This window comes from Bubalus kerabau, chromosome 2 (assembly GCF_029407905.1).
Source record: "Bubalus kerabau isolate K-KA32 ecotype Philippines breed swamp buffalo chromosome 2, PCC_UOA_SB_1v2, whole genome shotgun sequence".
Taxonomy (NCBI): domain Eukaryota; kingdom Metazoa; phylum Chordata; class Mammalia; order Artiodactyla; family Bovidae; genus Bubalus; species Bubalus kerabau.
In genome coordinates this window covers 153,335,849-153,350,912 of record NC_073625.1, presented here as the reverse complement: position 1 = coordinate 153,350,912, position 15,064 = coordinate 153,335,849, and the positions used below count along the sequence as shown (strand labels likewise).

General features: G+C 33.1%; 1 protein-coding gene across 4 annotated transcripts in view; it reads left to right on the top strand.

Moving 5' to 3' along the window:
- SMC4 (structural maintenance of chromosomes 4) overlaps nt 1-15,064 on the top strand; it is a 242,496-nt gene that overhangs the window by 214,329 nt on the left and 13,103 nt on the right. For all 4 annotated transcript variants that reach the window (XM_055569210.1, XM_055569209.1, XM_055569212.1 and 1 more), the window contains 8 exons: nt 808-984; nt 7,262-7,426; nt 7,675-7,802; nt 8,240-8,380; nt 9,048-9,198; nt 10,853-11,017; nt 12,320-12,553; nt 14,170-14,355. In XM_055569210.1, coding sequence (XP_055425185.1) covers nt 808-984; nt 7,262-7,426; nt 7,675-7,802; nt 8,240-8,380; nt 9,048-9,198; nt 10,853-11,017; nt 12,320-12,553; nt 14,170-14,355 — 1,347 coding nt within the window. The remainder of the gene's footprint in view (nt 1-807; nt 985-7,261; nt 7,427-7,674; nt 7,803-8,239; nt 8,381-9,047; nt 9,199-10,852; nt 11,018-12,319; nt 12,554-14,169; nt 14,356-15,064) is intronic.

Here is a 15,064-nt window from a genome sequence, read left to right as displayed (position 1 = left end):
TTGTTTTTAATTTTAATGTAAAGAGCTTTAAATAAATCTACATGGTGGTATAAATTTTAATTTTGTTTCTTAGTGCTTTTCTGTTATACAGTTTGGGTTGGAAAGTAGATAGCCAGTAAATCAGATATGATTTTTTAGCTTATTAATTACACTTGATTTGTGTGAAGTTTAAAAGTCATGGTTTCAAAATGACATAGTTTTTAAAGGAAAGCAAGTTTTAATGTTAAAGCAGATTTGCCCTTCATTTCTTTTTGTTTGATTAAAAAACAGGGGAATATAGTTGTCAGTTCTTTGCAGTTCTTTTTACCTTTAATTGATAGCTTATTTTTCACCACCACCACCCCCCAAAAATTAATCTGTATCACCGCATTTTAATCTGTATCACCGCATTACCATCCCCTCCCTTTTTCCTTGAATTATACCTTGCAGCTTTTTTTAATGAACTAATGTTCTCTATCAAGGTGGTTTAATACTTTGGGTGAGTTTGTTTTGGATACAGTGGGAATCTTGTTTCCCTTCAATTCTTTTCTCAGTTAAGTATGTTTTTAGGCTTGAAGATGTAGTTGGTTTGACTTTTTGGTTTTTGTGATCTGTGAGGAAGGAGTCTAAGAACTCCATAGAAATAGAAAATTATTTCTATTCTTTGCTAAGATAATTAATTCTAAGAACTATTGTCAGCTTTTGTGCATATCCAGTTAAAGTTCTTAATCCATAGAATTAGTTTCAATATGAATTGAGTGAAATTTGAAGCAAACTTATGACTTAATACCAGCAATTGTTTTCTGGTTTTGTTTTTCCTCAAAACAGGAAGGGGATGATTATGAAGTCATTCCTAACAGTAACTTCTATGTATCCAGAACGGCCTACAGAGATAATACTTCTGTTTATCACGTAAGTGGGAAAAAGACTACATTTAAGGATGTTGGAATTCTTCTTCGAAGTCATGGAATTGACTTGGACCATAATAGATTTTTAATCTTACAGGTACGTTTATTAAGACATCAGAGGTTCTCTCATTTTTTTCTTTTAGTAAACGTGTAAAGAGGTTTTTCCCTATTGGATGAATCCTGTATTTTTGAGACCTTAAAGTACTGTAGCAGCACATCATGGTTTACATACTACAGTCAAGATGCGAATCATTATTTGCTGCTCTAGAAATTTAAGGAAATTCATTCAAAACTGTATTTTCATGATCATATGCTCATTTTGTTTGGATGGACTGACATACTTGTTCCGCTCTAGCAGCACGTAAATATTGGCGTAGTAAAATAAATATTAAACACCAATATTATTGTGCTGCTTTAGCGTGACAGGGACATAGCAACTATTTATCATTTCTGTTTGTATTCCTCTTTACGATAACATTTTAAATAAGATTTGTTATCTTTTAATAATAATTCTTTTACTTTTGTTCTTATTTGTAATCTCTACTAATATTATATACTCCAAAAAAAGGGGGGGGGGAACCACTGTGGATACTTGGTGTTTGACAGACTTCTCTGATTTAATTTTTTATTTTTTTAAACACTTAGAATGGTCAGTTAAAAGCTTATACAAGCTCTTTGTTTTGGTTCAAATGGCCTATTGAACCACTACTACTGGAAAATTAGAAAGTGATATTTCATTCTTAAGTATCATACTGTTAAAGTCTTTTTAAGGAGGTATAACATTAAGTACTTGGTGTTGATTTTTATAAGAAACTCTGTGCTTTATTTGAGTAAAGATATTTTCTATCAGATTTGCTTGGTAAGAAAATCCCTTCTCTAAGTTTTACGTTTCAAAAAAGTTTTTAGCATAAAAGCATGGCTTAAGAGGAAAACTATTGTGATGTAGAAATAGCTGCTGATATTCTTTAGTGTCCTGCACTACTGGTTTTAAACTGGATTTTGGTTTGAGAAACTTGTATTAGTGTGGCTGAGTGTTCCCAGTAAGAAACTTATAAAATGTTAGCCGCTATTTCCATTTTAGCCTATATTTTACAACTCTTTTTTAAAATAAAAGTTATTTATACATAATGTATGTGGAAAGTAAATAAATATAATTCTGGGGTGACTTATTTTAGTATCTTGCTACCAGTTCATTTGTATACTTCTATAACCCAAACTTAATTTAAAATGGATGTTGGGAAATCATTAGCAGATATATTTCTAAATGAGATTTGAATTTACATAAATGTGGGGTTAAAGCTGTGTGTGTTTTTTTAATCAAATTTAACTGTTCTGGGATTTGATTTGGTTAGTTACGGATTAAAAAGTTACGCCCCGTTAGAAAACTAAATTTGATAATGATACCATTTTGCAGGAACTTACTGTTGTGTTTATCTTATTATTTGCTGTATATTTACTATCACCCTGAAATAATCAAAGTTTTACACCTGTATGTAGACTCATCAAAATAGATTGCATTTTAACCCTTGTGAATTTTTTTCCTTGGTATAGCCTTTCTACATAATTCTGTGAATAAAGGGAATTAAATAAAGTAACATCCCAAAGAGATAAGAGTAGTTTTTAAATTGTAAATTTTATATTCAGTATGTGCTTCTAAAGTGTCTGGGATGCTTAAGCCCTTTATCCTCATAATCTCAACTTGTTTTTAATCATTTTAACAGTTACATTGTTAAAATCATTTTTAATACCAAGGTAAACTTTCCACATTAACAAATTGAATTCCATTTGATTAAATTTACAGATAAGACTCTTAGGAGCTCACCTGTTAGGAAGAAGAAACAGGGACTGGACTAGATAGAATTATTTTAAAATTTGAGGGAAAGTGGCAGTGGTTTCTATGGATTTTTATTTAGTTCCTTATCAAAATCTTAGATTCCTGCCCTAGAAATTTAAAGGATTTGAAGGTAAGTAAGAATACAATTTTTATTACCTTATCTCCCACTAAATAACATTTATCTTAAAAATTAACTAGTTTGGGAGACTGGGAACTTGGGACCATGAGAATATCATCTTCTAAGACATAGGTGATTGCTTTGAATAAAATGTAGGCTCTTTGGCCAGTGGTAGTGATTAACAGGCTAAGTGATAGAAATTCAGCTAAAGTGAAAACTTATTTTTTAGACTAAAAAGCACTGAAATTTAGAAGTCCATTAGGATAAATTTTTTTATAGTATTTATAATGGTATAGTAGGTTCTTCAAGTAGGCATTTCTAGTATTTGAAATCATTTAAAATTTCATCATTGGCTATTTTAATGAGTTCCTAATGAGTGACTAAACTGAGATACTATAAATGATCCAAAGATAGTAGAAGTCTATTTCTTGTCCTTATACATGCTTTCTAAAAGTGTTAGATTATAATTGGCCGTTGTACTTTGTACATTTTTGTACATTTCCCTGTTTATACCTTGTTTGAGAGCTGTTTTCCCATTGTCAAAATTCTTGGTATGAACAAATTGAGTTTTTTTTTTAGCTGAAAGATTTCACAGTAGCTCATTTTGTCAGTTTTCAACTTCATATGCTTTTTGTCTTCATATTTTAAAATCTAAACTAAAATTTAAAAATAACTAAGATTTTTTTTTTTTTCTTATTTAGTAATTTGGAGATTGGATTAACCAAGATCTGAGTTACCTGTTCATTTTTTCTTTCCAGTATACTTCTTCCCTGCTTGGCATAACATATAAACTTACTTGAATTCTGGTCTTTTTTTATCTGTAGAAATAAGACTGTGCTGTATCAGAAGAAATTGTTATAGTTTTATCGGTAGTACTTCAGTTATCCAAAAGTGTCTTGTTCAACACCTCAACTATATGAAAGCTGTCCCTAAGCACCCAAAATAAATACCAAGCAGTCTACCTCCTAAAGCGTTGTCCTTTCTGTTTATGCATTTATTTTACACAGATACTAACCTCAGTCATTAGTTTCTTAGCTTTTGTTCGTTCACAAATTAAAAATTTATTAGAATAGCATAAAAATAATAACTTAACAGTAAAGTAGAAAATGGAGAAAATAAAAATATAACCGAGGCAAAATTTCAAGTAGTAAATCTGGACCATTAATTTTGATGCAAGCACCCATATTTACCTTAAATCTTAAGGCCTTCCTTATTAGGAAAAGTTTTATTATATATGTACTATATTTGAGTTTTCTGTGATTCAGTGCTTGGTAAAATTTGGATTCTGTTTCAATAAAGATAAAGCATAGTACCTATTTATTCCTCCTAGATTTTTAAGCTGTATTGTTCTAAATTAGATTATTGAGGCATGCTGTAAATGAGTCACAATATCTTGGTTTTCTGCCCAGTTCAATAAGTTAAGGTTTAGGCCTTGGATATTATAAATATCCTCTTGACATATGCATGCTATTTTTATGTTGATTTTAAAAACCATAAATGGTATTTTCCACAGTTGCTTAATATCTCTGATATAGTGTAAATATAAATTAAAACATAGGAAGTTAGTAGTAAACAACAGTGAAGAGATGTGTTTAAAACCTTGTTTAGTTTACTTAAGTTATAGAAATCAGAAATAACATTGAGGACTATAAAACTTGTTGGCTTCAGATGCTAGCTTTATAGCAACTTGAAACTTGTTTGTTTGGGTTTTTGTCTACCATATTACCACTCTTTGTGATTTGGAGCTTTCAAGGTGACTTTAAATTCAGGTTTTAAATTATTTCTAAAATGTATTGAGGTTATTGCTTTAAATTAAAACTACTTTGTAATTTCACGTGGGATAGGTACGTTTTCTGAAATGAGTGGTCCTCTAAGCATAGACTGTCAGCCCTCAGATTATACATGAAATGACACAAATTGGAAAGATAAGGAAGAAAACAAATAGTAGTGGGTGGTAAGGCAGTCAGAGAACATCAAGGAACAGAACCACAAGAAAGGTCTCAGGTTATCATTGAAATACCACAACAGTCCTAATAGTTACATGACAGGCAGAGGCCTAAATGTTCTAATGACCTGTTGATTCAGTAGTGTTAATTGATAATAACCGTTTTTTAATAGATCCCATATAACAAATGAAAACAGTGTTATATGGGACTTGAGATGGAAATGTTGATTCATAAATGTCCTTTTCTTTCACTTGAAAATGTTTTCTCTGCTGGGCAGCCTTGTTAGAATGAAAAGAAATCAGAGCTATATATCTTTCATTTTAACTGGAAAGGGAGGAACAAGTGACCAAAAACAAGCAACCACTATGCTTTATTTGAAGCTACGCAGTCTCCTAATAGTAGTATTCCATCACTTCAGTAAATAGTTTCGCTGAAAAGTATAATGCCTTTAGAAATATTTTTTATTGTTGTTACACCAAATCATAGCTTCTGGTTATCTGAAAAATGTATGCCTAAATACAACCTTATGTTATTTGACTCAGGTACGTAAGTTCTCTTGGCATGGATTTTCATTTATCTTATAGTAAGTGTTCAGCTATTCAAGTCAAATTAGAATGCTGACTATTTGGTGTCAGATATTTGGATTATAAACACAGACATAAAAGAGTTAAACTGACTACTTCCAGGTTAGTGATTCTCAGCTGGGAGTAGTTGTTGCTTTCTCTCTCCCCCAGTACATTTAGCATCGTCTGGAGACAGTTTAGGCTGTTAACAGCTAGGGGAAGCCTCATGCTGCTGGCATCTAGTTGGTAGGGTCAGAGATGTTGTTAAACATCTTATGATACCCAGCATAGCTCCCCACAACAAAGTATTCAGCCCAAAATGTCAGCAATGTTGCTGTTGATAAACCTGTTTAGATAACAACTGAATAAGTCTTGGCTTGTACAATGGCTAGAGTCTCACCTGTTGTGATCCAAAGCTTTAGATACTCTTCCAGACTTAAGTTCTGTATAAAACCTAAAGCTTGCCCAAAATATTTGGAAAGAACTGATAATTGAAAGCAGAACAAAATATTTTATATAAATGTCTACATGTTTTAGTTTAAACACTAATATTTAGCTAAATCTAATTCATACATACCCAAGGTTACAGAGAAATCTAAACAATGACAGGCTCTTAAGATAACATTTCACCTTGTGTTTTATAATCATGTGCTGTTGTCAAAGTACAGAAAAGTGGTCATCTATAAAATTTTTTTTAATTTTGATTTTTAATGAGTAGATTTCCACCCCCATTATGCAGTCTTAGATCTCCAACTGGAGATCCATTGCAGTGCCCCCTGCAATGGAAGCTTGGAGCCCTAACCACTGGACCACCAGGGAAGTCCCTAATAAGTAGATTTTTAAAGGAGCTGTTTTATCCTTTCTTGTTTGATCTTCAGTTTTTTTCTACTGTATATAATTATATTGAAGATTTTGGTAATACGATGCTTTGTCATTAGCAAGTTTTAACCCAGATTTTTAAGTTTCATTTATAAATACTGTAGATATTTAAATTGAGAAAGAATATATGCCCCTTTTTAAAAAAATTTTTTTCAGTCTGTGCTGTTTTGCAGAAATAAAGGAGTATGTTTTTATTTTTCTACTTTTCTGTCCCTTTTCTTCTGTTGTAATAAAGAATACAGGCAGGCTACTGGTGTGAAGTAAAGTAGCATTTTGCCTGAGCATATTCAGACAAAATTTTCTCCCCCATCAAGCTAAATGGCTGCCTTTCAGTCAGCCTTGAAAGTTACTGACTGTACTTTTTTCTTTTCTCTTTGTAACTGAACTGCATAAATGCAAATATATAATGTTAATCTTAGATTTTAAGTATAGTTTAAAAGTTGTTATAATAATAATTGCAAGCAAAAGTTTTATGTACCAAGACCTTTAGTTGCAGTCATTTGGCTTTTTCCTGTTATTACCATGAGAGAAAATAGTATTTCCTTTTTCATTTAATGGCTTGTTTGTTTGTTTAGAAAGTTAGAACATCTTTACTTGCATTTTTATATAATTTTATTTATGTATTCATTTTTGGCTGTGCTGGGTCTTTGTTGCTTTGCACAGGCTTTCCCTAGTTGCAGCGAATGGGAGCTACTCTAGTGTTTTGCAGGCTTCTCATTGCAGTAGCTTCTCTTGTTGCAAAGCTGGTCTCTGGAGCACAGGCTCAGTAGTTGGCAGCATACGGACTTAGTTGCTCCGAGGAATGTGGGATCTTCCCAGACCAGGGATCAAACTCAAATCTCTGGCAGGAGGCTTCTTCACCACTGATCCATCAGGGAATGCCTATGCATCTTACTAAATCTCTTTATGCTACTGATTTATATCATTTAGTTCTAATTAATGTTGGATTTGTTAATTGACTTGTTTCTAGTTCTTACTTGAGGCTGATATAGCCAAACATATACAGTGAGTGTGAAATATTACTTTTTTTAAAGGGTGAAGTTGAACAAATTGCTATGATGAAACCAAAAGGCCAGACTGAACACGATGAGGGTATGCTTGAATATTTAGAAGATATAATTGGTTCTGGACGACTAAATGAACCTATTAAAGTCTTGTGTCGGAGAGTTGAAATATTAAATGAACACAGAGGAGAGAAGGTGAATCTTCCATAGACTTTTGTAAACCAGAATGTTTCATTTATTGATTAACAGATTATACTAAGCCAGATAATTCAAGTTATGATAGATCATAATTGTTTAAGCGAAGTTTTACGTTTTCCTTATTAACATTTCAGAGAAACATTGTTTATGAATGTAGTTTGTTTTTATCTAATGTTGGCATATTTTAAATTCAGATTGTTCAATACAGTTAATATAAACAATTTCTATCCTTTTAACTTTTGTAGTTAAACAGAGTTAAGATGGTAGAAAAGGAAAAGGATGCCTTAGAAGGAGAGAAAAACATAGCCATTGAATTTCTTACCTTGGAAAATGAAATATTTAGAAAAAAGAATCATGTTTGTCAGTATTACATGTAAGTACCTTAATTTATCAACTTTTGTATTAGTTTCTGACACTAAAATCTAATCTGTTCTCTTTTCCTGTATTAGAGAAATGTGAAGACTGAAGTAAAAAAAAATTCTGCAAGTGGTTGTGATGAATTTATTAGTTTTTTGCCATAGTAGTGAAGTTAATTTTTAACTATCCTACTTGAAGTTGGGTTCACAAATATCACTATGCTTAATACTTAATAGTTTTACTTATAAATTCTTTTTAATTCATTTAATAGCAGATCTAATTGTGTTTATATGGAACCTGTTTTGTTCCTAATTGCTTTGACCCTGGGTTGGTTTCTTCCTTCCCCCTCCAAAGGCCTAGATAACTTTAGAAACTGCTGATTTTACTTAAAATAGTTTGAGAGTTTTAGAAATGGTACTTTAGGATCTCTGATAGCTTTTTCTCTCTCTCTAGTTATGATCTGCAGAAACGAATTGCTGAAATGGAGACTCAAAAGGAAAAAATTAATGAAGATACCAAAGAAATTAATGAGAAGAGCAATATACTGTCAAATGAAATGAAAGCTAAGAATAAAGCTGTAAAAGATGTAGAGAAGTAATAATCTTTTGGAAAGTACTAAAAGTAGATTATTTTATTACATGTATGTGTGTGTGTCTATATATAAACAATACAAGCATATGAAGGCAATATATTTGCCAGCATATAAAATATTATAAATGGTTTCTTTTTGCAACCAAAAAACTGAATTGCCTTTCATCCAGTTGATGATTATCACAGGTTTGAGTGCCCAACTCTGGTCTTAAATAATGGAGGATGCTACCCCCTAGTGGCAGAACCCAATAATACAAAACATCATTGCAAAAATAGGCATTTAACCTGACAGGTTAGTTGTCTTAAAGTTTTATCATTACTTTTTTCATGGCAATCTTCAGTGATACCAGTATCCCTTACCTACTCAGTTTTCTTTTTTTTATTCTTTAAAATGAGTTTTGCCTATTGTTTTTTTTAATGGTCAAATTTTTATATACCTAGACATCATAGTCACTATTTCCAATCTAGCTTTGAAGGACAAAATAACTCATAACCACACATTTTAACAAGTTCTTCAAATATGGATGGGCTAGCTTGAAGCAGGTAGTATTAGGATCCTACTTTAAAAGAACTTGGTACATTTACATAGTGTTTCAGGCAAGGTATATAAAGTCGCTTTAAAATATCTGAATATCCAAAATAGTGACTGATGATTTTCTTACTTTGCTAGGAAGCTGAATAAAATTACAAAATTTATTGAGGAGAACAAAGAAAAATTTACAAAACTAGATTTGGAAGATGTTCAAGTTAGGGAAAAATTGAAACATGCTACAAGTAAAGCCAAAAAACTAGAGAAACAACTTCAAAAAGATAAAGAAAAGGTAGGTTATGTGGGGGAAATTCTTAATATTTCATGTCTGTCGGATGTAGTTTTTGTTATTTTTCATGAATGTTCTTGCCCCTTAGAAAATGAATTGGAATTCTGAATGTTAAGTGCTTCAGGATTTATCTCTGAACCTAATTCTCCCCCTCACCCACTATGGAAATCCTGCATCCATTGACTTTGAGTTTTAGAGCTTATGTATCTGATATATATTGTTGGAGAATTATTTACCAAATCGGTAATCCTATTTTGGTGACAAAATAATCTTCCTAGAATATATGGTTTAAAAAGAGGTTTTTGGCTATATATCATAGACTTTTAAAAGTAGTACCTTTGTCTACAGAAATCAAGTTAAGAATATCAGCAGGAGTTTCCCCTTAGAAAGGAGGGAAGAGGAAGCCATAATTTATAGCAAGGAGTTGATTAGCTAGTTTGAAGTTTTAAAAGATGATGAATTTTAGACCAGAATGCCTAATTTGCTGGGACCCAGACTAATAATTAATTTGGAGCATTTCAAATATATTCACAGTTTAATCAGGTATTAATAGAGGCAACACTGAAAGCCCCTCCCCTAAAAAAAATTGTGTACCATATATTTACATGGTACTTATAGGCTCTGCTTTACCTTTTAAGCAAATGCATTTATTCACAAAATACTTCGTGTGTACAGTAGTAGCACTTTTTATATGAGTCAGTGTTTGAGGGAGAACATTTTGGGAAGTGTTTAATTTCTCCCGTTATAGATAACCAGAATAAACAAAATACCATGGATGTCATAGTAACCCCTAAATTGGACAGAGTAAGCCACATGTAACTTAAGTACAGTTATTAGCTTTTGGACACCAACTGTGAAAGAGTGATTATTACTGGAAGGTATTAATGGAATAAATTAGTCCCATGTGGTGACTCTGAAAGGGTAAAGTTGGGAAAGATCTTAGGATTTGAGAGAGACTAGGGGGTGTAACGGAGAAGGCGATGGCACCCCACTCCAGTACTCTTGCCTGGAAAATCCCATGGACGGAGGAGCCTGGTAGGCTGCAGTCCATGGGGTCGTGAAGAGTTGGACACGACTGAGCAACTTCCCTTTTATTTTTTACTTTCATGCATTGGAGAAGGAAATGGCAACCCACTCCAGTGTTTTTGCCTGGAGAATCCCAGGGAAGGGGGAGCCTGGTGGGCTGCCGTCTGTGGGGTCACACAGAGTCGGACACGACTGAAGTGACTTAGCAGCAGCAGCAGCAGCAGCAGGGGATGTAAAGGTAATATGTGGTAAGTTGTAATGTACCAGGAAGGGTACTTTAAGGAATTCCATGTACTCAGACCATGTTTGTAGGTGAAGAAGGTTAATTACAGCATAAAGTTAGAGCAGAAGGAAGAAAGATATAATGCCCAGCCAAGGAGAATTGTCTTTTGTAAGGAATCAAGAATTCATAGAATTATCTTTATGAATTAGACTGAGAATATAGAAATTGCAGCATATGGTTAAGGAAGTATACTTGCTAAAGCTAGCTGGTTCAAACCTAATTAAAATGAAAACTGCAAAGATCTAGAAGATCTTGAGAAATGCTTTTAAATAAGTCAAATATTAATGGTATTGGATAGCCTAAAGGTACATGCTCCTAGTAACTTTTTAATTTGTTTTATAATCTTAGGTTGAAGAATTTAAAAGTATACCTGCCAAGAGTGAGAATATCATAAGGGAGACAACAACTAAAAACAATGCCCTTGAGAAAGAAAAAGAAAAAGAAGAAGAAAAATTAAAGGAAGTTATGGATAGCCTTAAACAGGAAACACAAGGCCTTCAAAAAGAAAAAGAAGTAAGATTTCTTTATCAGTTGGTGTTTATTTTGATGGCTTTTTTTTTCTCCTATCTTAAAGATTGTTTTTATAGTAATAGTGAAAAATGAACTGTTAGAATGAAAAGTTTGGGCTTTTATCTAACATCCCCAAAAATAGTCAACCTAGACTGTCTTTTTTTTGTTTTCTGCTTTCTCATTTTAAAAAGACGTTAACTGAGAATGAGAACTTAAAGTGGTAGAAGAAAATGCGTATCAGATACTTTGTTTTATGTGCTATTCTCTGTTAATGTTGATTTAATTATCACGTTTTCTCTTAAATTATTTTCTTGGTAATTTAATTGGTTACTACCTGTATATGCTTGGGACCACACTAACCATAGGTTGACATTTCCCTTCTTTACTTTTGTAGCTCTTGTGTAATAGTTTTAAAGCTATGGCTCTTGTGTTAATTCTTGGTTGCTTAAATCAGTTACATATAAGATCTTTGTAAATTATACCTCAGTGAAGTGTTTCGGGGTTTCTCGACTAATATAAATTGATTCTGTTTTGAAATATGGACATGTTCTAATATCATCTATAAGAGTTTGTAAGTAGGATGCCTATGTGATAAAGTGGCTAAGTATCATACAGTCACTTTCCTAATAGAATAAGATCAGTTTTTCACATTTGCTCATCTCATGTATATCAAGTAATCCCATGTGCCTTGGCATCCTAGGTTAGTGGCAAAGCCAGGACTCATATGTAGGTATCTTTGGAGCTAAAAACAGGCTCTGCTACTTACGAGTGAGTGCATGACTTTGAACAAGTTATTTAAACTCTGACCTCAGTTTCCTCAAAATGGGCATAATGATGATCGTAGGATTGTTGGCTTAAGGAATTAATACATACAAAACATTCAGGATAGTACTTTGAACATATATTCTACAGTGGTGTGGGTGTGTGTGTTGGTGGTCCTGATTTTTTGTCATTATAGTCTCTAAATGAGATAGAAGGAAATGGCAACCCACTCCAGTATTCTTGCCTGGAGAATACCAGGGACGGAGGAGCCTGGCGGGCTGCCGTGTATGGGGTCACACAGAGGTGACTTAGCAGCAGCAGCTACCTCATTAAGCTGTTATTAAATCAGTTGGGGAAAGACTTTATATACCATAAACATTCACAACTGGGCAAAAACTGTTAGTCCATTCACTTATGAGAGTTATTTCTATATGTTGTGCTTATATAATCTATGAAGTTAAATTTAAAATGCATGGTTTCCACTTTGGTTTAGGTTTGAAAACATGTATTTCAGATTAAGTGGGACCTATCATATTTTAACAGAGTCGAGAGAAAGAACTTATGGACTTCAGCAAATCAGTAAATGAAGCACGTTCAAAGATGGATGTAGCTCAATCAGAACTTGATATCTATCTCAGTCGTCATAATACTGCAGTGTCTCAATTAGGTAAAGCCAAAGAAGCTCTAATGGCAGCTTCTGAGACTCTCAAAGAAAGGAAAGCTGCAATTGGAGATATAGAGGCAAAACTCCCTCAAACTGAACATGAGCTAAAGGAGGTAAATCTTTACTTCTGTGTTTCACATTAACATTGTTTATCAACCCTAGTTTTATTTATTTTCATACATATTTACATGTTTTTTTTTAATCTCAACATCTGGTGTGACTGATAAATAGATTTTGTTGCTGTTGTTTAGTGTAATCTTTCCCAAAAGAAGGGGGTTAATATTTCAGTACTCTATCTGATGCAAATTAAATTGAGACTATCAAGAAACTGTGTTATCCCCTCAAGTGTCAAACAGCAAATAATATTGCTATCGCCATCATTATTTCCCATGGAAATAATTTAAACAAAAGAAAGTTTTTGTTTCCCTAAATGTAAATGTAGACAACTTATGCAGTGATACAGGAAAGTCAAATAAATGTGTGTGTGAACAAATATGCAAGTCAACTGTCTTAGTGTATTTTTCTATTTTTGAACTTAAGGACATTCTTTGTTGGGACTGCAAGTTGTTGAACTAATCAAGACATCTTACTTAGTTCATCAATCTTCTCTCCTTGAGTAAGGAATTTCATAACATTAATTTCCAAAGCATCATTAGGCAAATTGCAATCGAAGATGCTCTTTGAAGCGAAATGACACTGAAAATAGTCTTTTTCATTTTAGTAAATGCACACTGATTGGTCATCAGAAAACTTCATGGCCATATAGAATTTAAATGTAAACTTAGGTTATATTCAGTTATGATTTCTGTCTTCTTGGTGATTCAGTTTATTTTTGGGTAAATTGTGTTTATAACTTAAGCTTTTACTTGAAACCAGTATGACTGGTAATAGAGGCAATAATTTAAAACCAAGAAATGAAAGAGAATGTCAGTTGGAAAAATTGCTAAATAGGTAGATTGAGAAACTGAGAGTTAGGATTTTTGTGTACATGTGAGAGAGGGTTTCTCTTTTGTTGGCAGCCTGACATTTTTGTATAGAAACAGTACTGTTCACTCATCACGTTTCCCTTCATTTCAGAGCTGTGCTTTTGTTTTCCTTGGTTTAATTGGAATAATGAATTATGCTATATAACACTAATTTAATGTAATACATATTAAATCTATTATATAGTTTATTATCTATTAATTTAGAAAGCAAACCACTTTCTAATCATAGCCATACCCAGAGTCCTATATCTAGAGTCCTATATTGAGATCTATTTTTGATTAGTGTAAGAATATAAGAATTAGGAAACATTTATGCATAATTACCTGGAGAAGGAAATGGCAATCCACTCCAGTATTCTTGCCTGGAGAATCCTGTGGACAGAAGAGCCTGGCAGGCTACAGTCCATGAGGTCGCAAGAGTCGGACACGACTTAGGAACTAAACTACTACTATTATGCATAATTATATGGTACAAAACTGGGATTTCCACAACCCTAGCTCTACTCGTTCTATCAATCAGTGTGCTGCTCCTAGAACTATATTGAGGTCGTTCACCTTATTATTGACCCAAATAATTTATGCCCCTTAAAATAGAGAACCCATCCATATTTTTCAAAATCAAAGCAGCAAGCAGTTACAATGTGACTGCAGAGTTCTGGTTCTGGTGTTTATTGTTGGCCTTTTCTTACGTTGTAATAAGTGTGTCTGCTTTTGTGATTCATTTTCTTTACTTTCACCTTTAGAAAGAAAAAGAACTTCAGAAACTTACACAAGAAGAAATAAATTTCAAAAGTTTGGTTCGTGATCTTTTCCAAAAAGTTGAAGAAGCAAAGAGTTCCTTAGCAATGAATCGAAGTAGGGGAAAAGTCCTTGATGCAATAATTCAAGAAAAAAAATCTGGCAGAATTCCAGGAATATATGGACGACTGGTAAAGTAAATTTATTTATAAATAACTATATTTTTCTCAGACATTATAATTTTCTTAAATAACTGTATATTAAGTGTTTTTTAAGCATTTTGCTCTTACACTCAGGCATGGTAAAATTCTTTGTGGTATGGATCCTTTCACATTAAAAGTTAAGGAAGTGCAAGTACAAGTCTCTCAGTTGTGTCCAACTCTCTGCGACCCCATGGACTATACAGTCCATGAAATTCTCCAGGCCAGAATACTGGAGTGGTAGCCTTTGCCTTCTCCAGGGGATCTTCCCAACCCAGGGATCGAACCCAGGTCTTCTAAGGAGCATTGCTGGCGGATTCTTTACTCCTGAGCCATAAGAGAAACCCATTAAAAAAGTTCGGAATAATTATAGTCACTTAAAGAAAATGATCTAATTCTACTGATAAACTTAACTACTTTTTTCTTTAAAAAAATAAGAATTTGATCAATTATATTCTGAGCTTTATACCATCATACTGAAGGTTGTAACTAGAGTTTAGGAAAATCACAAAGGATGATGTCAAAACCCAAGGCTAGGGATACTGGGTGCCTGAAGCCTGAGCTCCTGAACCTGAAGAAGGAAGGGAATTTGGCAATGGCTAGAGGTAGCTGGAAGGAAGTGAGGAAAATAGATACCCCATTCATCTATTCTACCATTTCTGGCTCGTGCCTCACTTTGTCTTAAGCTGGAAAGCCAGAA